Source organism: Sciurus vulgaris (assembly GCF_902686455.1).
Source record: "Sciurus vulgaris genome assembly, chromosome: 12".
Classification (NCBI taxonomy): domain Eukaryota; kingdom Metazoa; phylum Chordata; class Mammalia; order Rodentia; family Sciuridae; genus Sciurus; species Sciurus vulgaris.
Window position 1 is genome coordinate 20,016,158 of NC_136473.1, and position 24,145 is coordinate 20,040,302.

The 24,145-nt window shown below is 40.0% G+C and overlaps 1 protein-coding gene across 4 annotated transcripts in view; it reads right to left on the reverse strand.

Moving 5' to 3' along the window:
- PDSS1 (decaprenyl diphosphate synthase subunit 1) overlaps positions 1-24,145 on the reverse strand; it is a 35,730-nt gene that overhangs the window by 3,780 nt on the left and 7,805 nt on the right. Inside the window, exons 1-7 of one of the 4 annotated variants that reach the window (XM_079106527.1) lie at positions 20,673-20,768; positions 18,650-18,791; positions 15,101-15,212; positions 14,900-15,009; positions 5,979-6,059; positions 5,731-5,844; positions 206-286 (exon numbers count right to left, since the gene is read on the reverse strand). In XM_079106527.1, the coding sequence (XP_078962653.1) occupies positions 206-286; positions 5,731-5,844; positions 5,979-6,059; positions 14,900-15,009; positions 15,101-15,212; positions 18,650-18,787 (636 nt within the window). In that variant the 5' untranslated portion in view covers positions 18,788-18,791; positions 20,673-20,768. Of the gene's footprint in view, positions 1-205; positions 287-5,730; positions 5,845-5,978; positions 6,060-14,899; positions 15,010-15,100; positions 15,213-18,649; positions 18,877-20,672; positions 20,769-24,145 lie in introns of those variants that run through there. The other 3 variants (XM_079106526.1, XM_079106524.1, XM_079106525.1) reach the window with 3 other exon arrangements.

The following is a 24,145-nucleotide window of genomic DNA, read 5'->3' on the forward strand; positions in this document are numbered from 1 at the left end:
ACCAATTAAATTAAAATATGTATTATGGAAGTATTATAGAAGTGAAAAATGAGTATTTCCTTCCCAGTTTCTATTAAATCAAGAGTTGACTGAAGTTGGTCTTGTATCTGAAATGTAATTTTTCATTAATGTTACATGATTGTTTGGGTACGGGGCTATACCACATTGTACATGCTGCTGCCTTTTTTCTTTTAAAAAATCTTACCTGTAGTACGTACTGTCGAGCTCTGTCCACATCTCCTGGCAAACTGAACCGTCTCATTATCATTGCATTCATTTCTGGGAACTAACCATAAAGAAAGAAAATCTATTTACTGTTCTTGAAGAATCAAGTGTTCTGACACTAGTTGGTAACAATTGGAAATGATAAGAAACAAAGGAGATTACTTCTAGATAATGTAAGGGAGCAGTAAACTGTAGCATTAAAGACACTGAGCTAGGAGGGACAATGTCCATGCCCAGGAGCTATGTTGGTGACAGGAGAGGAACAGCCATTGGTCCTTAGTCCAGTGCTGAATGAGAGAGGCAGTAGCAACAAAGTACATCTCTAAAAATCATTAACTTCTCTTCTGAAACTTCAGATTGCATCAGAATCACCTGTGCTGCCTGTTGTGGCTCTGCCCGTTTCCAGTTCAGTAGCAGAGAGCCTGAACATGTATTTCTGACAAATTCCCAGGTGATGCTAATGCTGCTGTTCCATGCTGACACCGTGAGAAGCACTGGCCTAGGATTAGAGTAGTAATTAGGCATTCTAATACTCACCTAAGTGGAAATGAAAGCTACTAAGGTTGCTAAGCAGAAGGTATTGTGAGCTCTGCTCTACGCAGTGTGTAGAGTGGGTCTGAGCAGTGGTGCTCAGTGATGGCTGCACGTCGAAATCTTTTGGGGAAGTTAAAATACAGTTGCCTGAATCCCACTCCCAAAGATTTTCATTTAGCCTACTGGTTTAGGGTTTAGCTTAGGCCCAGACATTTTTAATGTGCAGTCCAGCTTGAGAACCACTACATTAGATCCTAATCAGGCTACTGTAGTAAACTGAAAAAGGTAGGAATAAAGCTGTGGTAATTAGAGGGAAAAAAGCAGTGAGGTACAAAAGACACTGAAGATATAAGTTTGTATTTTATAGTACTCAACAACTATTTTGAAGGATTGCCTCCATTAATAGTAAGGAAACCAGGAGAGCAAATCACTTTACTCCCTGGATCTAAGCACCAGTCGTGGTCGGCCACCAGCTGCCACAGCTGAATGAGTTCCTTAATCTCATATCTTGGCCTGCTCATCTGCCTGGTGATCTGAAATTCTTGATTTCTAACAGTCTTCCATTCCTTGGAATAAGAGGTAAGATGTGTTTGGTGTTAGACATGTCAGTGCTTACAGCAGTTGCCAGTTTTTCCCTGGCAGTGAACCTGAAGGATGAAATGAGTTGTCCTGCAACCATCACCATGGAAGAAAAAATAGGGCACACAGAAAAACCTCAACCAAATGACATGAGGAAGATTTTTTTAAAGTGAAGTATATGTTAGGACAAAGTTCTAAACATGTTGAGGCTGCTAACATGCTTATAGAAATTAAAGAGCCAGCAACTAGCTAGTTCTTAAAACAGCAATTTGCTTTAGTTGTCTTTTAAAAATAAAATAATTTAAGATTTACTGAAAACAAATCAGGAAAGCCTCAATTTTATTTGTGAAAAGTCAGATCAGGCAGGTATTTGTTAACATTTTTTAATACCACTGTCAAAAACTGGGTAGCTAGGATGCTCTATCTTTAAAGTTGATGTGAACCTGTCCTGGGCTTTATCTGCAGCTTCAACAAGTAGTAAAATGTGCTGCCTGGGTGGTTTCTCTGATGCTTTTTTTATACTAAAAACATTTGCATCAAGTGTGACTATATCCTTCCTTTGTTTTAACATGCAAATAACAAACCTCCCCATCCCCCTTCAAGTGTATGTGAAGAAATGAGAAACAGGAAGAATAGTTGTCTGTCTGCAGATTTAGTGAAAAAAAATAAGAATATTTTTGTTTGCTTAGGCTGTTTTTAAGAGTAGGAAAATGACCTGTAGATGAGTCAGAGTCCAACTGTGAAATCCTCCCATAAATGAATCTACAAAGGTGATCAGTAAACTGGAGTGTTTACCAGAACAAAACTTGGGTAACTCTAAGGCCCCAACTAGTCACCACAACAGCATAAGCTTGTGCAGCTGGTGCAGGGGATGGTGGTGCCAGCTGGAAATACAGCTACGTGCTGACATTTAGTGACTTACCAAGTAAGATAAACAGAAGAAAAAGTTTTCAAAAAGATCTTGCAAACTAATGTCTCACAAAAGAAAAGACTTCCATTTTGTTTCTGAAGATTTTAAGGTCTGATCAATATATTCTTGAGAAATTTAACAAGGTATTTGTTCTTAAAGACAGTATATATACACATAGATGACCTCTCCAGTTATCCTGAAAGTATTCTATTTTCTTTGTGGTGCTGAAAATCAAACCAGAGCCTTGCACATGTCAGACCACTGAGCTACAACCCCCAAAACTTGTTAAATCCTCTGTAAAAACTGTTATCAGAAAATACTTTTAGAGAGATGTCAAGAATATTAGGATCCTAAACACAGGGAATTTCACACCTGCCAAACCCAGCAAATTCTAATTTCAAGATAACCCAGCATGCCTTAAAAAGGCAGTTCCCCAATATTACCAGTGAGACTCAAGATGTTCGCAATGGTTAAATTCAAAGACTAGGCTACAAGCTCACCTTTTACACACACCTTAGAACTACTCTACTAAATGGGTATGTTAATTGCAAATAAGAAAGAGCAGATGCAGAGCACTGCCCCTGCGTTTTCAATGCCAGGGCACACTGGTTATCTTCTCTGTGGGGAGACTAGACTAATGGGTATTACCCAGGCTCACCAGGTACTACCTTCTATCAACATTATCAGTGGCAATAATAATCCATGGTGTAGTAAAATGAATGCTGGTTCTGGAAAACTTGGCAATGTTCAATTGCCTTTTGTGCCATTTACCAGATGTTTAATTTTGGCCAGACTTGAGTGTCAGTTTCTTATTTGTAGAACAGACACCATCATTTCTATCACAAAGAGGAGTTGTGAGATTAGATATAATATATGAAAGAATTCTTTATCAACCAAAAAGAATGCATTTTCATTAAATGAAGATACTGTACTTCCTCATGTTATGTTTGAAACTTGTTTTAACCAAAATTAAAAAATGATAAGCTCCATAAAATTGAGGGGAAGGACGGCTGGGGTACTGGGGATTGAACCCAGGGGTGCTTAACCACTGAGCCACAGCCCCAGCCCTTTTTTATTTTGAGACAGGGTCTTGCTAAGTTGCTGAGGCCAGCTTTGAACTTGCGATCCTCCTCCCTCAGCCTCCTGAGCCACTAGGAGTATAGGCATGTGCCACTGGGCCTGGCTCCCATAATTCTTTTGACAAATTTCTTGCTAAGAATACCTTTTTGACACTGTAATCCATTAGTAGAACCTACACTTGCTGTTTTATTTGAAAACAATTTATAAATACATATTTAACTAACTATGAATACATATTTGACTAACTTCTGGCCCTTGTGCACCAGACAAAAATCAATCTATGAAATGAGTATTATCCAGAGTTACTTCCTGCTTGGCCTCATCATGTGTTCCCTTTTCTAAGGCTACAATGTGCCTTTTTAACTCTCTTTCCCCACTGCCTTATGGGCAGATGAGAAAAGAGCTGCTGTCTGGTGACAGTGAGTGGATGCCTCATGACCCTGGGATTTCCCACTGAAACACGCATAAAATCGTGGTTTGGGGCTGTGAAACTTTTTGTTCCTTTTTTCTTGCCCCCGCCCCTGCCCCACCAAACCCACTATTTTTCTATCACACATTGCTGACACATCAATATGTAGGAGTCCATTCAAACTTCTTCTGACTTTGCACCATTATATCTGAAGGCAGAATTAGCCACTACTCCTATGTGTAGAACAAATTAATTTCTTTTGAAATATGTTCACAGTGAAATAATAGGAAAAGGCAAGTCTGTTCTGGAACCAGTCATCTTAAGGTTTAAGTAGGACTCAACTGTTAGTATCATGGGGCTCATGAAAAATATTTATAAATGTGAGATTTCTAAAAGTATAGCAATCACAACTTTGTAGGAGATTGTAGGCTTTTTTTTTTTTTCTTTTTCTTTTTCACAAGGAAAGGCTTGTTCCTTAGTTATCTTGATTGATAATCCCAGGGCCTAACTGAATCTTTGCCAAACTAGCTGGATCAGCCTATGTAGGTCATATTCTTTACTCACATTTACTAGCCACTATCTAAGGATATTGTTATAGTTGTACCTGTAATGATAGCTAGTGACTAATTTTTCTAATCTCATGCAAACCCTTACATTTACATGGCTAATGAGTATTTTTTTGTGTGGGGGGGGATTATGGTAAAACAGGAAATGTTCCTCACTCCTGCCTTAATGTATCAAAGGGAGTTTTATTAAATTTTTACCAGAACTTGGCACACACATTTAGTAATGTCCCTGAGTTTAAGCTGGAGAGGTAGTCTCAGTGGGAAAAAGGACCCATTAACAGCACACTTCACTTCTTACCTTGGCCTCAAATTTTTTCAAGAGGATGGAGCCTGGTAATAATGATGTTCCTACCACGTGCCCCAACATCTCTGTTCACAGCCTTTACTCTTCAATTGACTGCTTTTGCCCAAGGCAACCTGACCCAGCACCGGGGACATCAGCCTCCCCTGGGATTGAATACCCTTGGCAGCAACTCTACTAGATAGTGAATGCAAGATGATCACTCCTCTCTAGAGCAAAATGGAACCGAGTTCTACAGAAGACATGATTTATCTTTGTAAATTTCAAATCAAAAAGCTAGTCTTTAATTTAGTGACATGGTGATAGACACCTTGGGTGTTTAGCAGTAAGAGCATTTAGCAAAGCCACAAAGGTGAAAAATCTGTTTAAGAAAAGGTCCGAGCAGCAGTCAATGCCCCACTTTTTTTCAGATAACATTTGGTACAGCCAAATGCAATGTGGCCAGGGACTAGCGCAAGCTGTGGAAATGTCGCCTTGCAAGTCAGCACAGCATCTTTGATGCCTCCTAAGCCTTTCATCCATATTAAGGAGAATATGAAGGCAGCTTTACTTACTTCCTTGACAGTCCCTCAATCTGGAGAAAGAAGGAACTGATTCTAGTGCATTCCATTGACTCTCAGAGCAGTGAACAGTCCCATTAAACTTCTGGAACTGAAGAATTTCTCAGAATTTCTTAGGCTTAGAGGCCCTTGACGTTTCCTGTGCCTCTTTAATGGGCTCTAAGGCACACCCAAAGTCTAGTCCTACAATCAAGATATGGAAACCATTCACCTTGCCAGTGCCTCAAATATATGAAATAAATCCTAATACTACCTTAAATGAAATGCATATGGCACTTAACATTTACAAGATAATGAGCATTATCTTAATCTTCCTAACAACCTGGGGAGGAAGTCTCTAATCTTTTCTATTTTACAGATAAGGCATAGAAGTGGAAATGACTGGCTCCAATATCTCAGTCCTGCAACTAGAATCAAAATAGGATCTGAAACCAGGTCAAAACCAATTATTTAATTAATTCCCTCCCCAGCTACTCCTTATCTCAGCCTTTCCATCAAATGTAACCAGAGACATTGGTTCTGTAAGGCTACACAGCAGTGCATCAAAGCGAGTTTGTAAAACCTACCTGCTGACAAGCAAACAAGACTGGGCCAGTGGCTAACCCGAGTTTTAGATCAGCAGATGTTGGTTTGCCCATCTGATCAGAACAGGAGGTGAAGTCCAGTACATCATCTATGAGCTAGGGAAAAGAAAAGGGGAATGTAAAAAGCACCACAGTGCCGACATCACACGGAAAATCCTGACACTGGGCGGGTGGGGGGAATGCGAGCTGTCCCTCCCACCACCATTCTCTTAAATAAGAAACACACCCACCTGAAAAGCTATTCCCACATTTTTTCCATACTGATAGGCAATCTCATGCACCATTGGGTCAGGACATCCTAGGACAGAGACCTGAAATAAAGATTGTCAGATAAGCTGCTGGCAGCCAGAAACAAGGCAGCCAAACCCTAGATCAAAGAGCCAGATGGCTATTTCCTTAAATAAGAGGTTGTGAGGCTAGATTACTTACAGTCAGGAGATACTGATACCAAAAGGATACAAATGGGTACAAAATGAATGTTTTCTTTTTCTTACCTTTTTTTTTTTTTTTTTTTGGTAGTAGTAGGGTTGAGAACCCTGGGCCTTGTGCATGCTGGGCAAGCACTCTTTATCACTGAGCTAGCCCACCCTCTGTTTTCTCAAATGCTAAGAAAACTATCTTCCCTCCACCCAGTCCCCTCTTCTTTCCAACAGGATAAACAGTCTTTCTCATTGCTTGGGAAAAACTGAGCTATTAGGGGACAGTTCTGCTAATAGGCTAAGTAAATCTTTGTGACATGAAAAAGGAACAGATTCTAATATGTGAGATACTGGCTTCCAGCACTTATCACACTGACCCAATTACTGTTGGCTTTAATAACCTCTACAAACTATCCTTCATTTAGGGCAAGATATCTCATCTCATCATACATGTGGACGTGGCCTCGTATTTCCCATCTGTCCTCCTTTCTTTTAATAAATTTTGGTGATTCCACTTACTTCTGAATGCAGTGGTTTCCTGCTTTGTCTGTAACAGTCTCAAGCCTTGTGCTTCAGACATTCAGACACTATTCTTTCATCATCAGAAGGATGTTCCTTGGTTCTACTCTTCCTATATTTCTCTTGCAAGTAATATCATTGTACAACAAGTGTTTTATCCCCTTGTTAATGGAGAGAGAAATAGGACTTCAAAAGTCTTTTTTAATACGCAAAATAACCAGTGGATGCCGTCCACTCGAGTGCATTTCCCACTGCTCTGCTAAGCATGCTAAGCAGGCCTGGCAACATTTGCAGAAAACAAAGCATGGGTAAAAAACCAAAAGAGGGAAGGGGGTGACACACTGTGCTTTACTGGAGAGGAAATGTGTACACTGTCTATACTGATTCTCAATGAGGAAGAGAGAAGGAGGTCTTCCCGTAAAGATCACTGGTCGTAAATAATCCTGTCCCCTGACCTTTAGTCCCTACCTCTGGTTCTCTGTTTAAGAACCGTTTTTCAGGCATCAGCATGGTACAGGGGGCAGTCTCTGCAGTTCGCCAGCAGGGTTGGGTTTATGCCCCTTACTACTACCATATGACCTTGGCATGCTATTTAAGCTTTCTGTGCTTCTGTTCCCTTTTCTGTAAAATGCAGGCATTACAAGCACTTACCTCACAGGGCTGCTGAGAAGTAAACGTGATGTTACACCTACGCCCTCAGTAATTTTGCATGGCATCTGGTTAGAATTCAATCTTTGTTTGCTCTCATTAATCTTCCCTCATCTTCCTTATCCCCTGGATTCAGAACCAGGAGCCTGGGCAGGTCCACTCACTTCTGCTTTTTAAAGCTAGATCAAATAACTTCCTGAGCCTGGAGAATGTTTTTTGACAATGCTGTGGCTATAATGCTTGGCAATAAGTGCAGAATAAAACTGCACACAATCATAAGAGGTCAGGTGACCACTTACTTGAGTGAATAATAAGCTCATAACTGCTTTCAATAGCAAAGACCTAACCTATAGGCTGGATGGAGGGGCTCCCCTTTTCAACTAAATAATCTCTATGAGACAGGGGAATAATTTTGAAACTTTGAAAGAAGCCAAGGTATCTATCAAATTGGCTCAAAGAATGAGCATGGCAAGATTTGGGCAGCTTGGGATATGCTGAGCTGGGATAAGTAACTGATAATGAAGCACTCTCCTGTGGCAAGATTCATGCTGTCTTTTAAACAAAAAGCCACCCAGAAATACAAACTGAAAAAAAATGAAACCTTTTTTAAAAAATGTCTTCTAAAGTTAACAGATTAACATTTATGGAGCATATGTGATTAGCACTTGGTATCATCTTGGTTAAAGTTCACAACATCCCATAAATGCTGTTATGAGGCTGACGATGAGAAAAGCTCACAATTTCTGGTCACTCACTCTGCATTCTGAGATTTATCACATAGGAGGTCACTATGAGGCCTGAGGAACTGAGATGCCAAGGGAACAAGTATTATCTGTCAAAGACGCGCTGGCATCAGAATCTGAATCCAAGTGCCCGGCTTCAGATACTGTTCTATCTTTTTGCAAGGCTGCTTCCAAAAGACAACACAATGGCAGCTCAGAAAGGTCAAGGAACATGCCCCAAAGTCAGCATAAAGCTGTGAGATCTGCATGCCATGTCCCCTCCCCACTCACATCTGCCAAAACAGACATGAGCTCCTCATTAGTGGGCAGCTTCTACCTCACACACAGGCAAGAGTCAACATTTCTGTTCAGATTGCAACTTCTACAGTGCGAAGACCTCCCCAGAGAGTCCTGTTCCCCTGCCTAGAACTTTCTGGATCTGGGGCCATCTAACTGAAAACAACCACACATAGCAAAATCACGCAACAAAGCACAACCCATGTGGCAAGGAGGTGGGCTGACATGAAGGAACACGCTCAGCATCAGAGATGCTCACAGCTTTCTGATAGTGGGTGGAGTTTGGAGAACAGTTAAGGAAAGCTCCACTGGTGTCTGTGTTCGGAGCAGACGCGACAGCCAGGTTGTGCTGTGCGAGTGCGCTTCTTCCTGGGGAAGGGCCACACCTTGCATCAGGTTCTTAGGAGCTGTGTCTCAGAAAATTTGGTAAATACTGTTTGTGTTAGAGGGGACAAAATATTTCATATTTAATAAGGATCTCTATCTTTTTTGTGTGTGGTACTGGGGATTGAATCCAGGGACACATTACCACTGAGTCATATCTCTAGCCCTTTTTATTTTTCATTTTGACACAGGGTCTTGCTAAAGTTGCCAGGTCTGGCCTGGAACTGGCAATCCTCTTTCCTCAGTCTCTTCAGCCAATAAGATTTTAGGCATGCGCCACCCAGCAAGGATCTCTACCTTTGAAGGATCTGTTTTGGCACCAAGGATTAAGAGAGATATTTGGATGGGTGAATGCACATATTGTGGTCTTATTTGTTAAAAACACCAGACAGAACTGGAATTCTACTACCACAGAAAATATCAAAACAGGATATTGTCAAAATCAGCTGAAGATATTGGGAGAAAGTACACACAACATAATATCTACAACCATAATCATACAACCACATCCCATCTCCCAAAGTTTCCACCCAATGATGCCACCAGCAAGAGACAAAGCATTCAACACATGAGCCTTGGGGGACAACCCACATTTAAACTATAACTCTACACACATACATAACACATGCATATGTATTTCCCAGCTCTTTCATTGAGAAGGCCTGGAAACAGTGACATATTCTTAATATATAAAGAGCTCTTAAAACGAGGGGAGAAAAGACCAAATACCCACTAGAAAAATGGGCAAAACACAGGAACGGAGAATTCTCGAAAATGAAAGAAATAATAGGGCTTTTAACCATAGGAAAGATGTACAGCTTCATTCAGAAAGGAAGGACACAAAATAATCACTGTGATACCATTTCTCATATATTGAATTGGCAAAAACTAAGAAGTCTAATGCCATATTTAGTGATTAAGGCTGTGGGGAAAGAAGATACCCTCATCAACTCCTGATAGAAATGCATACTCCAAACCCTTGTACAGGGGATTTGGTTACGTGTCTAACAAAGCCACAAATACACTGCCTCCTAAATCTACCCTGAACACACCTCTCACAATACAAAACTATACTTACATAAGGTTAGTCACTGGAGTGTTAGTTGTAATGGTAACATACTGGAGACCTAAATGCCCATTCACAGGAGTAGCTAAGTAAACTATGCTACATCCACCCAATGGACACAATTTGGCTGTTTTTAAATGAAGTGGGTTCTAGAATCATCATGAAATCACTTCAGAATATATTACTAAGTGAAGAAAGCAAAAGCAAAACAAACACATAGACCACTACACTCTTTGTTGTAAAAAAGAGAACTAACAGACACCTCTTTGTTCATTTGTGCAAAATGAAACATGGGAAGGAGGAAATAATGAGACTAGTCACCTATAAGGTGGGTGCAGCAAATGGGGGAGAGACAATGGCATAAAGAAAAAGAAAAGGGAGTTGACTTCTTGTAAGTTCTGACTTTTAGAGCAACGTTACTGTCTCACATGCTCAGAATAACAAGAGTAACAAGACCCTCGACACAAGACAAACAGAATCGGTAACAATGGGAAGGGACCCCTAACATGGAATTAAAAAGATCCAAATTATATTTCAAACAATAACATAACCACACCAAAAAGGAGAGGTAAAAAAAGGAGAGGTAACTTTTTTTTGTACCAGGGACTGAATCCAGGGGTGCTTAACCACTGAGTCACATCTTCAACTCCTTTTAATTTTTATTTTGAGACAGGGTCTCACGAAGTTGCTGAGGCTGGTCCTCCTGCTTCACCCTCCCCAGTCACTGGGATCAAAGGTATGTGCCACCATGCCAGCTAGGAAAGATTACTTTTAAATAGTGCTTTGATTTATCCTCAAGCTAAAGACAAGAGAATGGGAACCAAGTTTCTCACTGTTGGGGAAGAGTTACAAATATGGAAAAATGGTATGCTAGAACAAATCATGAACCCTGAGGCATTAGGTGGATTTGGAGCCACCAGTAGGATACCTCAAGGTTCCAAAGAAGTAGGGATGGATACAGAAGTACAGAAATGCACATATCCATTTGAGTTAGTCAGCTGTTTGTCACTTTGAAGAAACACCTGAGAAAATCAACTGGAGAGGAAGATTTATTTTGGCTCACAGTTTCAGAGGTTTTCCAGTCCACGGTCACTATGCCCTGCCACTTCAGGCCTTTGGTGAGGCTGAACATCATGAAGGGGAGTACTCTGTGGATCAGAAGTGCTCAGCTCAGGGCATCCAGGAAGCAGGAAGACAGAGAGAAGAAGGGTCCAGGCACAAAACACAGCCTTCAAAGGCATGCCCCCAGTGATCCGCTTCTCCCAACCACATCCCATCTCCCAAAGTTTCCACCCAATGATGCCACCAGCAAGGGACAGAGCATTCAACACATAAGCCTTGGGGGACAACTCAGATTTAAACTATAACTCTACACACATACATAACAAATGCATATGTATTTCCCAGCTCTTTCATCGAGAGGGCCTAGAAACTGACATCCAGTGCCAAAATTCTGATTTCTAAATATCACCTCCATCAAAAGGAATCTGGGCTCGGTGGACGCCAGGGCTGGAAAGCACAAGATGCGGGTGGAATATCTCCTGCCAGAAATTAAGAAAGTGCTAAAAGAACGGTGGGTGCATGTTAAAGGATATAGGAGCAAGACTAAAAACCTTCCCCACTGGCTGAATATGGGACAATTAAGCATTAAACACTGATAAAGGGTTAGAATCCTTAGAATAACAATCTAACATCATCCAGATAAGAGCTAACCAGAATACTTACACGACTGTAGAAGAGTGATTTGGAAGGAATGACAGGAAAACCACCATTTGGCAACCACCTCAGTAATAACTGCCTCAGAAAAGAATCATTAGTAGATGCTGAAACCAGTAGGTGAGAGTTTGATGAGAAACAATATTTACATAATATGAAAATGCCTCCTTAAAAATAGGGCAATAGTTAACTTTAAAGTGAAGAAACCTGGCAGACAGCACCCTTACCAAGTGATCAAAGTACACATCACCACTTATAAGCTGGAGACATCTTGCATCTCCTCAGGTGATAAGACGGAGGAGAGCATAGCAGTGCACGTTGTACTCTTGCCAAAAATTCATAACCTGAATCTAATCTTGAGAGGCTCAACAACATAATTAGCCCATGTTCTTCAAACCATCAAGGTAATTACATAAGATGAAGACAAAGAACTGCTCTAGACTAAGAGAGACGAAGATCTCATGGCAACTAAAGGCAACAAGAGATCCTGGAATGGATCCTGGGGAAAAAGACTTCTTCCCTTATGCTACTTTGTATTTGGACAATTGGCAATCTGATTAAGCCCTATAGATAGAAATATGGTAACAAAAAATACAGTATTCTGATAATATGACCCATAGCACAAAATTCTGTGGTAGCACCCTAGAGCTTTGAAAATAAAGCAAGAATAAACCCTACTGGTTCCAGGCCACACATAGTTCTGGAGAGACAAGAAACTCAGGCAAAAGGGCTGAGGATATAGCTCACTGGTGGAGCAACTGTATATATGAGGCTCTAGTTCAATCCACAGGACTGCAAAACCAAACCAAACCCACCCCTCCACCGAGAAAAAAAAAAAAAAAAGGGACAGAAACTCACAAGAAAAACAAAGCAGGATTATCATACCTAGTTCTGGCTGAAGAACACTGGACAGGCAATATGACCTGACAGCTCTCATTCCCATCCAATGGTCTGGGCGACAAGTCATAACTTTTTTTGATAAGCTACAAAATGTATTTTGCATGACCATATAAATAAATGCCCAATCATTTTTTGAAAATAAGATTAATTCTATTTTAGTATCAGTCACAAAACAATCTCCCTAGATAGCCCTCTCTTAGATTCCCATATTATTTATATATTATTAAATATATATATTATATATTAAATTATTAAAATACAGTGGTTGGTTAAAAAGGGTAAGGTGGCTGGGGATTAGGTGGTAGGGGAAAAATGGTGTCCTCAGTAGAATGAATCATAAGCTGGTAAATTTTCTTCCAATTCTTAAAACATTTCAGAAACCCATTAGTTCTTCTATAATAATACCAGTCCCTACCTTCCTATTCTCTCTTTTGGTCTGTCTAATTTGCTTTGCATGCATTCCTTCAGAGCTCACATAAGTCTTTGCATTTTAAATACCAAGAGTACATAAAAATAGCAATTTCCAATACATAACACCTCTGGAATATTTCCACCGATGGACACTTAAATATAGAAGCTTTTATTCAGAGAACTCACACTATGATTTTGCTTTATTATTCTAACAGCTCTGGGGTTTAGAAATAAATTACATGGAAAATAGATAGTTCTGGGGTGATGTCGGCATTCCTCCTAGTGGAGAGCATAGAGCATTTATTTCGTTTTTAATAAAGGTTGAGCCATGTTCACATACACATCCATTATTTTCTTGCTAATAATCTTTGAAGAATGAGGTCTCTTTATAAAAGAATGCATGCACATTTTCTTTGGCTTTGTAGGCAGAGGATAGCGACCAGAATTAAACCTTTCCTTGATAACTTAGATCTGTCTTCTTGGATTCCAGCACTGAGTGAATTAGTTACTGTTCTAGCCCTAGGCAATACAGCGCCTTTGTGCCCAGGATTGTCTACTTTGTGTGATTCCAATTCCAACAGCCCCACCACCTGCTCATGCCTCTGAACTGCAGTCTCAAACCTATGAAATTACCAATGAACTTCTCACTTAACAGACTGGTATGTCTTACGATGGATCCTGATGCAGATTTTGGCCATCTGGGGTAGAATAATCAATGAAGGATTAATGTAACAGCTTTAAAGTACCCATTTTTAAATGGGTCATTCTTTTATTTAACATTCAGTATCTATCATATTTTCATCTCTTAAAAAAGAAAAACACACTTGTAATTTCTTAGAAATAAGAACATAATAGCTCTTTCAATAAAAAGACAAAAATGGCTGAGATTCTGGCCAGCATGTTCTACATAATTCACATTCCTTAGGGTTTCAATTAGATCTATTTTAGGAAGAAAGTGTTGTCCTCATTCTTTCCCGGCTCACAATTACACATTTCTTGACACTTATCAAAACAGAAATGGTATCAGCAAGGGACTTATTCACTGGAAAAGTCTGAGAAAAAGCTGTCTTTAATTGTAATTATGTTAACAGTATGTCAAAAGCAATTTCCTTTCGACCCTCAGAGGTCTTCCTTTCTTACTGCTTTAATCACATGGGACGATTATATATCTCTGCATCCGTTAGGCTAAGAGATGTTCAAATGAACAATTGTATGGAGACATTGTTTTTCACTTGTGAGCTTAAAAATGTACTACACCTTTGAGGCCACAGATTAAAGACAGTGATGTTAAAATATCAGTATAAGTAAGTGTGAATAAATCAGTATGAATAAATAAGGCTTATTTATATTTCATATAATGGTATTGTGAAGATCTGCTATCTATAAAAAAAAAAGTATGGGGCTGGGGTTGTAGCTCAGGGGTAGAGCACCTGCCTAGCATGTGTGCTGCACTGAGTTTGATCTTCCACACCACATAAAAATAAATTTTTAAAAAAGATATTATGTCCATCTACAACTTAAAAAAAAAAAAAGTAGGTAGAACACTAGTAAAATCGAATATTTTCTGCTGGGTAATCATTATATTTACGAACACAGCACTTTTTAACTTTTTAAAGTAAAATGTCAGAAAAATTTATGTGACAACAATCGTGAAAAAATTTGCCATAAATTGTTCAGAATGTAATACATTGGACAATAGATTGGGGATATATTATAAAGCTTCAATTTGATTCAATTCTTAGGAGGTAAAATTATAAGAATAGTTAATGGCTGCATACCAAAAGACAGCAAAAATAAAAACTACAGCCCATAGTAGAACTTCTCTGTTGTTTGGGACTATAATTCTTCCTCACTGACCTTCCAGGATTTTGGAGAGTATTTGTGTGTGTGTGTGTGTGTGTGTGAAACCCATAGCCTTGTGCATGCTAGGCAAGCACTTTGCCACTGAGCAACGCCCTCAGCTCCTATTTGGATACTCTTTTAAAGTTCTCCAGTGATGTTTTCTAGAATTAGCTCCAAAAAAGAGCTATAAGGCTTTTTTAACTTGAAAAAAGACAGAACGTACATACTGCTTTACAACTGTTGGCTATCAGACTTGCGGTCTTCTTGAAGGTCTTTTCAAGATAGTGGGCAAATCTTTCATTCTCATTTTCTTTTGACCCTAGCTGAAGAAATTCACCTGTAAAGAAGGAAAAAGGTCTCTTGAGATATGGTTTTATTGCTTGCTAAATACCAGGACTGAATAAATAAAAAAGTTATCATCAACCTACCACGCACCAAATCTTCAATAACTTGGGTTAAAATAGATATAACAGTTGTGTTTCCAATCCGTGCCAGAGCTATAGATGCTGCAGAAAGAATTAAATCTCCAGCAAGAACAGCCTAGAGAAAGAAGAGAAAACACTCAAATAAAAAGATCAGAGCAACGGAGTCAATGATGAAACTACCTTTGTCAGGATAAATGTGGAATAGGAAAGAATAAGTCCCCCCTTCTCAGCAGGATTACATAAGGATCAGTTACAGATTTGGGCCATTGTCTGACCTGAACTGGATTTCAGATAATACCTTACTCACGGAGAAGGAGTGGACTCCTTCTGACTTCATTCCCCAGATGCCACCAAAATGCAGCTGCCTTTACTGGATCATTTGCTCTTGCCATAAACCATGTCACTGTGCCTTTTTACTTATTGTTCCTTCTGCTCAAAAAGTTTGGAGGCTGGGGTGTAACTCAGTGACAGAGCACTTGTCTAGCATGCCCAAGTCCCTTGATTTGATCCCCAGCAACACACAACACACGTATACACACACACGCACGCACACACAGTTCTCCTTTTTTCACTTAGCAAACTCTGATATGGCAGTCTGACCAAATGCCTCCTGCTGACTGAGTGAGCACAACCCTTGAACTCTGCGCCCCCAAGCAGTGTTGTCCTGCTCTTACCACTCCCAAAGGACCCAGCTGAGAAATTGTTCCTGCTAGTACCTAGCACTCCAGTGCATAGCACATTTTTTTGACCAATGAGAATTCAATTAAGGAAATTTTGCTCCAAGTTCAATGCTCTTTGCACTATTCACACTACCCTTCTTTCATAGAACTCACCCCAAATTTTTTTCAGTGCTGGGCATCCACCACAGGACCTTGCACATCCTAGCCAAGTGCTCTACCACTCAACTATACTCCCAGCCCGATAAAATATAGTTTTCATTGATCATTAGGTAATCAATACTTTCCCAACTTTAGATCATGAGATGTCCACAATGTATTAGCAAATAATTATAAATTATTTGTAGTTGAATAATACACTGTAATCATACACTCACATTAATTAGATATGGCTTACATGTTATTAAGTCCTATTGTAATTAGTCATAAATACTAGAGCTCACAGAAATTGTAATTCACAGAATTTTCAACATAACCATTTTAGGTATTTATTGTCTTTTCTCTAGTATCTAAAAGAGAGACATGTAACATTCAGTGTACGTTTACCAATTAATCACCATTTTTATTTAATACATATTTTGTATAAGCTAGCACCATGTAAGCATAACTTATAAAGTCATTTTACCCATCATGACATATATGGACACACTTATGCCCACCCATCTACCCTCCACAGCATTAGCAACTTGAGGCCTGAGATTCCTGAGCCTTTACCTTTTTGCTTTCTGCCCCTGAGGATCCTAGAGGCCAAAGAGTTACAGCATATGAAGCTGGAACCACAGCCTCTAGACGGCTAGGTGTGAGGGGTACAGGGAATCAGGAGTACAGGGCTCACGTGGATTCTTGTAGTGATAACACAGTCACTGCGGTTCAGAGAAGGAAAAAGGTGACTGGCAGGCAGAGCTGTGCCGAGCACTCTCACAGCAGAAAGAGGCAGGTGATGGCAGCAAACACCTCCTTTTATCTGCACTCAGAAGCCCCCATCAGCAGAGGCAGACGCGCAGGGCACCAGTCAAGGAGGAGACCATAATTTGTTTCCCTGATGGTCCTTCCCTGCTCAATAGCTCCAAATAAGGCTTCAGGACTGGCTCTGCCTGAAAACAGACATAGCTTATTGCAGGAACGAGTCATGAAGTTACCCATAGCCTCTCCAATACAAAACTCCATCCTCTTTTTGCCAGCATTCTGATGTTTAGAATTCAGTGAACAGGACATAAAATATTTTAATCTAAAATTTGATTCCATCTCACTCTAGTCAGAATGGCAATTATCAAAAATACAAGCAATAATAAGTGTTGTCGAGGATGTGGGGGAAAAATGTTCACTCATACACTGTTGGTGGGACTACAGATTGGTGCAATCACTTTGGAAAGCAGTATGGAGATTCCTCAGAAAATGGAATGGAACCACCATTTGACCCAGTGATCTCACTCCTAAGTTTATACCCAAAGGACTTAAAATCAGCACACTACAGTGACACAGCCACATCAATATTTATAGAACCTCAATTCACGACAGCAAAACTATGGAACCAACCTAGATGTCCTTCAATAGATGAATTGATAAAGAAAATATGGTACATATACACAAGGGAATATTACTCAGCCTTAAAGGAGAATGACATTATGGCATTTGCAGGTAAATGGATGGAACTGGAGAACATCATGTTAAGTGAAATAAGCCAATCCCAAAACACCAAGGCCAAATGCTTTCTCTGTTAAGTGGATGCTGATCCATATTGTGGGGTAGGTAGGGAAGAATGAAGGAACTTTGGATTGTACAGAGGAGAGTAAGGGGAGGGGTGGGACAGGTTGGGATGGGAAGGACAGTAGATTAAGACAGACATTATTACCCTATATACATGTAAGAAAAAAATTAATATAAATAAATTTATTTTAAAAATATAATAAAACTTGATATAAAAGTCATATACATCAAATTGCAAAACTCAATTTCACAACAAAGGCATTCCTGTTAAAGTAAAATCACCACACGAAGGACAACTGAACAGGAGGGAACCAGGTATTACAGCTATGTGAGGGAGAAGATGAGAGGGCAAGTTATGTTTGCATAAATTTTGCTGTTCAACTGGGCAAGATGGCCCAGGGAGGCACCTATGTGGGGGTGGATGTCTGCTCTCAAAAGGCCTCTGCATTTTTATTTGTTACTTTTTTAAACTTTATTCCCACTGTTCATATGAATCATTGTATATATGATTTACATATCCTCAAACCAAAGTCCCCACCGTGCATGCTGCCCTCAAAGAGTGCTAATAAACTAATACAGAATTAATTTTAAAATACATATCCATACAAACCAAACCCTATCATACTGACTGTATTCAAAAAGATAAGATTTTCATGGTAGAACCGTATCTGAGATTTTTCTTCATTTTTCATTTTATTTATTTGCCTCGACACTCTTGCACACAGAAGTCAGTCAATAAATATTTAAACTGAATCTGAGTAATCTGAGTCCAAAAGTAAAATGTATGATTCCTCATGAAATTCACTTTTTGGAAACCCATGGATATCCCTTTCCTTACAACCAAAAGAAATTCTATACGAAATGGTGAGTAGGGGAGATAGCTCAGTTGGTAGAGTGCTTGCCTCGCATGCACAAGGCCCTGGGTTCAATCCCCAGCACCACAAAAAAAAAAAAAAGAGTGAGTAAACAGAAATACTAAGTTTATTTCCCTATGGCATTTTCTCTTGTATACCAAGTATCTATATACAAGGATGATGTGAATACTTTTTTGAAATTTATAAGACTATGTTTGAGCAAGTATATTTTACTTTTGAATGAGAGTCATATCTGAAAAGCAAATGTAATCCAAAAAGCACGTGATTTGGTAAGAAAGTTTCAAAAGCCATACCTTCTTTTCACCCCAGATCTTATTAACCGTATGTTTTCCTCTTCGAGAACTTGCGTCATCAATAACGTCGTCGTGAACCAGACTAGCAGTGTGGATCATTTCTGCAATTAAGGCTATGGAGCGCTGGCTGGCTTGCATATCTCTAATTAACAGAAAGCAATGCTTTTTAACAGAGGCGCCGCCTAGAACCTTCTCAGCAATCATCTTGTGAAAACGGGACATCGGATCTAGGACAAAGAATTTTATTTCTCTAAGAGAAACTGTGTAAAAACGTTGGCTTCCCTACAGAGCCATTTCCATCACTTGGAGAACATTCTAAAAATGTACAAAGACCCTGCCAAGATTCTAATTCATGGACCCTACATTAAGGAGTAGAATTTGCATAGTCAACAAAAAAAGGATAAACATCTCAAACGTCTGGCCACTGGGGTGAAGAATCATTTTTATGTCCTTTAGTAGTGGACTTGGCCAGCTGTCCAAGTTATAATTAGGTTCCAGTTAAATTTCAGGGTTGCAAGGTGAAAAAAGGTGAGACGTATTCTTAAAGTGTCTTAAAGAATCAACTGTCACTACATTCAAAGTTCTTAATAGTGTTAAATTAATGTTCAGTATGACAACACCAATAACCAAGACAGCGTGTTTTAGGTTTTCTTCTAATTCATATTTAACTTTTGTCTTGCTGGGCTGCCCAGGCCTGGGCTAAAGTGCTCCTCCTGCCTCAGCCTCCCCTCAGCCTCTAGAGGAGCTGGGACTACAGCATGTGCCTCTGCGCCTGGCTCCCGGCACAGTCTTTATCACTATCACCATCTGTGGGGATTTAAGAAACCCAAATTTCAATAAAATCAAACTAAAGAAATAGCCAACTACATTTTCTGAATCTTAAACATATGTCTGACTTAAATGTGCACTAAACACCATGTTTCACTTATTCTGTTTACTTTCCAAATAACACCAGGTTATACTTTTTTTTTTATTTTTGGTACTGGGGACTGGACCCAGAGTGCTTACCATTGAGTTACAGCCCTTTCTTGATTTTTTGTTTCGAGACAAGGTCTTGTTAAATTGCTGGGATTACAGGCATTCACCCTGCGTCCAGCTAGGTTATATCTTACGAGGGAAGAAAACAGAGTCCTATTGAAACGACTCTTTTCTTTAAAAATCAAATCTGAACGTCTGTACAAGGGAATGTTCATTCCTCATACCCAGCAGAATGTAATGAAAAATGAAGTGTAACTACAGAAAAGATGCAGGAATTAACGATAGACACTAAAACAGCATGTGACTATCTTCTGATGTTGCTTTAAACAGAATTTTAAAATATGACTCCTTGCTGGGTTCTCTTACCCAAGGCCTTAGAGCTAAGCCTCAGAACCTTCAAATGCTTTCAGCTCAAAAATCAATTTTACATGTTGCTCATCATTTATTAATATTTCACAAGTCACAACATAACAGTGCTTAATACTTCCAGATCACAACAGATTCTTCCAAGGAGGAAGAAGTAAAAGAAGAGCAGTGGAGTTTAGAGACAAATTGTAGTACAAAGCCACTTCAGTGGGCTGGGGGTGTAGCTCAGTAGTGCATGTATGAGGCCCTAGGTTCGATCCCTAGCACTACAACAACAAACCACTTTAGTAAGTAAGAAAAGAGATTGACTTTCAGGAGCTAGCTCTACATCACTCAGCGAGACACTCAGACTCTATATTAGGACGCTTACAGTGTTTTTCAGTTAAAGTCACTAGGCCTTGTTGTTGACTTGAAAGCATAGGGAAAGATAGACTCTTACAGTTGGTTTTAAATATAAGGTTATTTACTTTTTATCTTTTTAGTTGTAGATGGACCTTTATTTCACTTATTTATTTATGTGTGGTGCTGAGAATCAAACCCAGTGCCTCACACTAGGCAAGCGCTCTACCACTGAACTATAACCACGGCCCAAATGTAAGGCTATTTAAAAGAATATTTTCTCAACTAAGTTTCAGTCTAATAAAATATACTTTTCTTAATAACTAATAGTAGAACTTACCTTAAAGACACTGTCAAGGCCTCTAGCTTTTCTCAGCATTCCTAAGTTGGGCACCACTTCCATTATCACAAGTTATGTCAGCAGACAGGGCTCCCGCTGGGAGGTTGCAATGGAATGGAAGCGCTCACTGAGACGCTAGTTTGTTTTGTTTTGTCATTTGAAGATATTAAAACAAAGATTTATTAAAATATTCTGAAATTTCATAGACTAGCTATGCACATAAAAATGTCATTTTGCATGGCTTAATTACTCACGAACGAAACGAGAATTCTTGCTTAGAATGTTATTTGGCACTGTGACACAGCCTGTACATCAGGTTTTAGATGCCTTATGAGTCTGATGTATTTTTTTCTACACAATAAGGCTTTAATGTGTGCCAGCTTATAACTGCAAAATACTGCCACTGCTTATCCTTAATGCAGCGTCCTGTGGGGACAGATGACTGAAATTTACAGATTACAAAAAAAAGCTCACGCCATGTTTAAGATGAAATCTTTGAAGTGCCAAACCGAGTCATGCCTTTGAAAAGCTGGGCACCATTCCTACTTCCTACTGTGAAGTAACTGCCACACTTTTCCAGCTCCTTGGCGAGGTGACAGGCAAGGTAGCACGAGAAAAAGAGGCCCTTCCTTCTGAAAGCTGGCTTCATCCTGTGTGCTGTGATTCAGCAAGCCCCTCAGAATGCTTCCCCTTCATTAGATCAAAATGATTTCCAAATGAAGAATTTCAAACATACATAAAAATGAGTATCATGACTCTCCTCTGGCAACCCCTTCATCCAGCTTGCACATGACTTTACCTTTATTTATTTTTTAGATACAGGATTTCACTATGTTGCCCAGCACCTCACTATGCTGCTGACCTTGTTAGCACTCCTGGGCTCAAACGGTCCTCCTGCTTCAGCCTCCTGAGTAGCAGGGATGACAGGAATGTACCACCGTGCCTAGACAGGTATGGCTAAAAGCATTCCCCACTCACACTATTACATAATGTGAAGTCTTCAGTGTGCGGGGGATGCTGTTGGCATCAACATCAAAGGTGTCCATAATCTAAGGGGTGGCACAGGATGTAGGAGGGATGCCTGTGAGCTCAAACTTGTGGGCCATTGTCCTTGGCCAAATCCATACCCTTCTCCAGGTACTCCCCATCATTAACAAGGGCATTTACTTGCCAGTGCTGGAAGTTTCACACAGGAATAGATAGTACCGACAATAGTAGGACACTTCAGCAAGGCTACTGAGTAGGAGAGCTTTGGGAGAAAGATGCAGAAGCCACAACTGTGCTGTATTCAATCAGTGGAGCAATTTTAGAGAAATGTATTTATTATCAAGCCCCTCCTTCAACTTTTTTTTTTTTTTTTTGAGGTAGGGGGTCTCAGTATGTGGCTCAGGGTGATCTCAAGTCTGATAAAGCTCAAAAACTTTGGTATCATAAGTGCTACAGTTAGTTTGGGTTTTGCTGAATTCTATTTCAAGTTAGGTTATCTGGGAGGCACTCTGAGATGGAGACTAATTTACAGGATGTGGGCTGGGCACATAATGTAGCTCAGAGGTAGAGAGCTTGCCTAGCATGAGCAAGGCCCTGGGTTTGATCCCTAGTACCACCAAAAAAACAAAAAAGTTAATGAACTGGATCCCATAGGAGTACCTGTGGGATCAACACCCAGGGAAAGGAGGGCAGAACAGGAAGGAAATGCAGACCCAAGAGTCTTAGCCCAGAAGCTCTGCAGCTAGAATGGTCCTTCATCTATCAGTCCCTAGATAGCAGATGCCTCCAGAAGGGACAATAGCCTAAAGTAAAAGGGTTCTTTATGTTAGAAGCACTTCTTGATGGGCTGAGAAATGAAGGCCAACAGGCATCAACAGCACCTGGTATAGTGGCTGGGGCAGAGTCTTTCAGTGAAGGGTGCTGGAGAAGGAAAAGCTCAGAATCCACCACAACTCTATTTATTGGACACTGGAAGCCTGAGTCTGCATTCTCACTTTACCTTTCCATGTATGGTGATTATCAGGATACAAGGAGAAAAAGATTGGGTCTTAAGCTTTTCAGGGCCATATTATCTTTTGAGAGTATATTATAAGCCATGGATACTCTTCCCTAGAAAAACGCAAATACACAAAAAAATTTAGCTGGGTGTGGTGGTGTATACCTGTAATCCAACAAGCTCAGGAGGCTGAGGCAGGAGGATCTCAAGTTCAAAGTCAGTCACAGAAACTTAGTGAGGCCCTAAGCAACTGAGTGAGACCCTGTCTCTAAATAAAATATAAAAAAGGGCTGGGGATGTTACTCAGTGGTTAAGCACCCCTGGGTTTAATCCCCAGTAACAACCCCCACCCAAAATTTTGTATACAATTTCAAGGGTTCACAGACCCCCATAACTCCCACAGACCCCAGGTTAAAAACTCCCAGTCAAGTCATCCAGCAGAAAACATTTAATAGACAATTGAAGAGATTAATAAAGACAAAAAGAAAAATCAGTAATAAGTAGTTTTCCCTTCCTTCGCTATTTCTTAAAATACTTGTTTCCTGTCTTCTAAAATCCTCACCACGTTACTACTTACAGATATTATACACACTTCGGAAACAGAATGTCTGATAAGCTTCATAAAGACCCATAAAACTTTGATTGTCAAATGATAAAGAGGGTCTCTTTCCATTGTGCCATCACCAGGAAACAAGCATGTGAGGCACAAGAACACACTTGAGTGTCACTGGGAAGAAAAGATACTCTGGTGGCACTGGCTAAAACAGAGGCAGGGAATGGTCCTGCTCCTGAATCTTAAAATGTTTTTTCACACTGTTCTAGACCTTTCTGGGCAAGTAAATCACAAATGGCCCGGCTCTTCAGAGGTCCGCTGCCCCTTCTTGCTTCAAATGACATAGAAACAATAGACAGATATTTAGCCCATTAAGGGCCCAACACAGAAATGTCTCTGGGAAGCAAGTATTCCCAAGAAGTTGGGACCTGGGGAGTAACACTGGTAGAGTCCTGGACCATCCAAATGCAGGCTGGGATTGTGACTCATCTATGCTGGACACTGCCTGTGTATTATATCGTAGTTTAAGAAATTAAAAATATAAATATACTTTCTCTAGACCAGTGGTTCTCAACCAGGGGTGATTTTGCATCCCAGGGGACATTTAGCACAGTCTCAAGTCACTTTTGGTTGTTATCAACTGAGTGGCCTTCAGTGGCAGCCTAGGGATGGTGTTAAACATCCTATAATGCACAAGACAGTCCAATTCCCTCCCACCAACAAAGAACCACTGAACCCAAGATGTCGGTAGTGCTAAGGCTGAGAATCTTTGCTGTAAGACCACGTGAGATGTATTTCGAGTTTGGTTCAGGGGGATCATTTCTGCTATACTGCCTTCCAGGTAAAGTAAAAGTGGTCCAGATGATGGTTAAAAGGTTTTACTGCATTCTCAAAATACACTGTGAGTTCTCTGAAAATCTAAGTTAAATGGAAGGT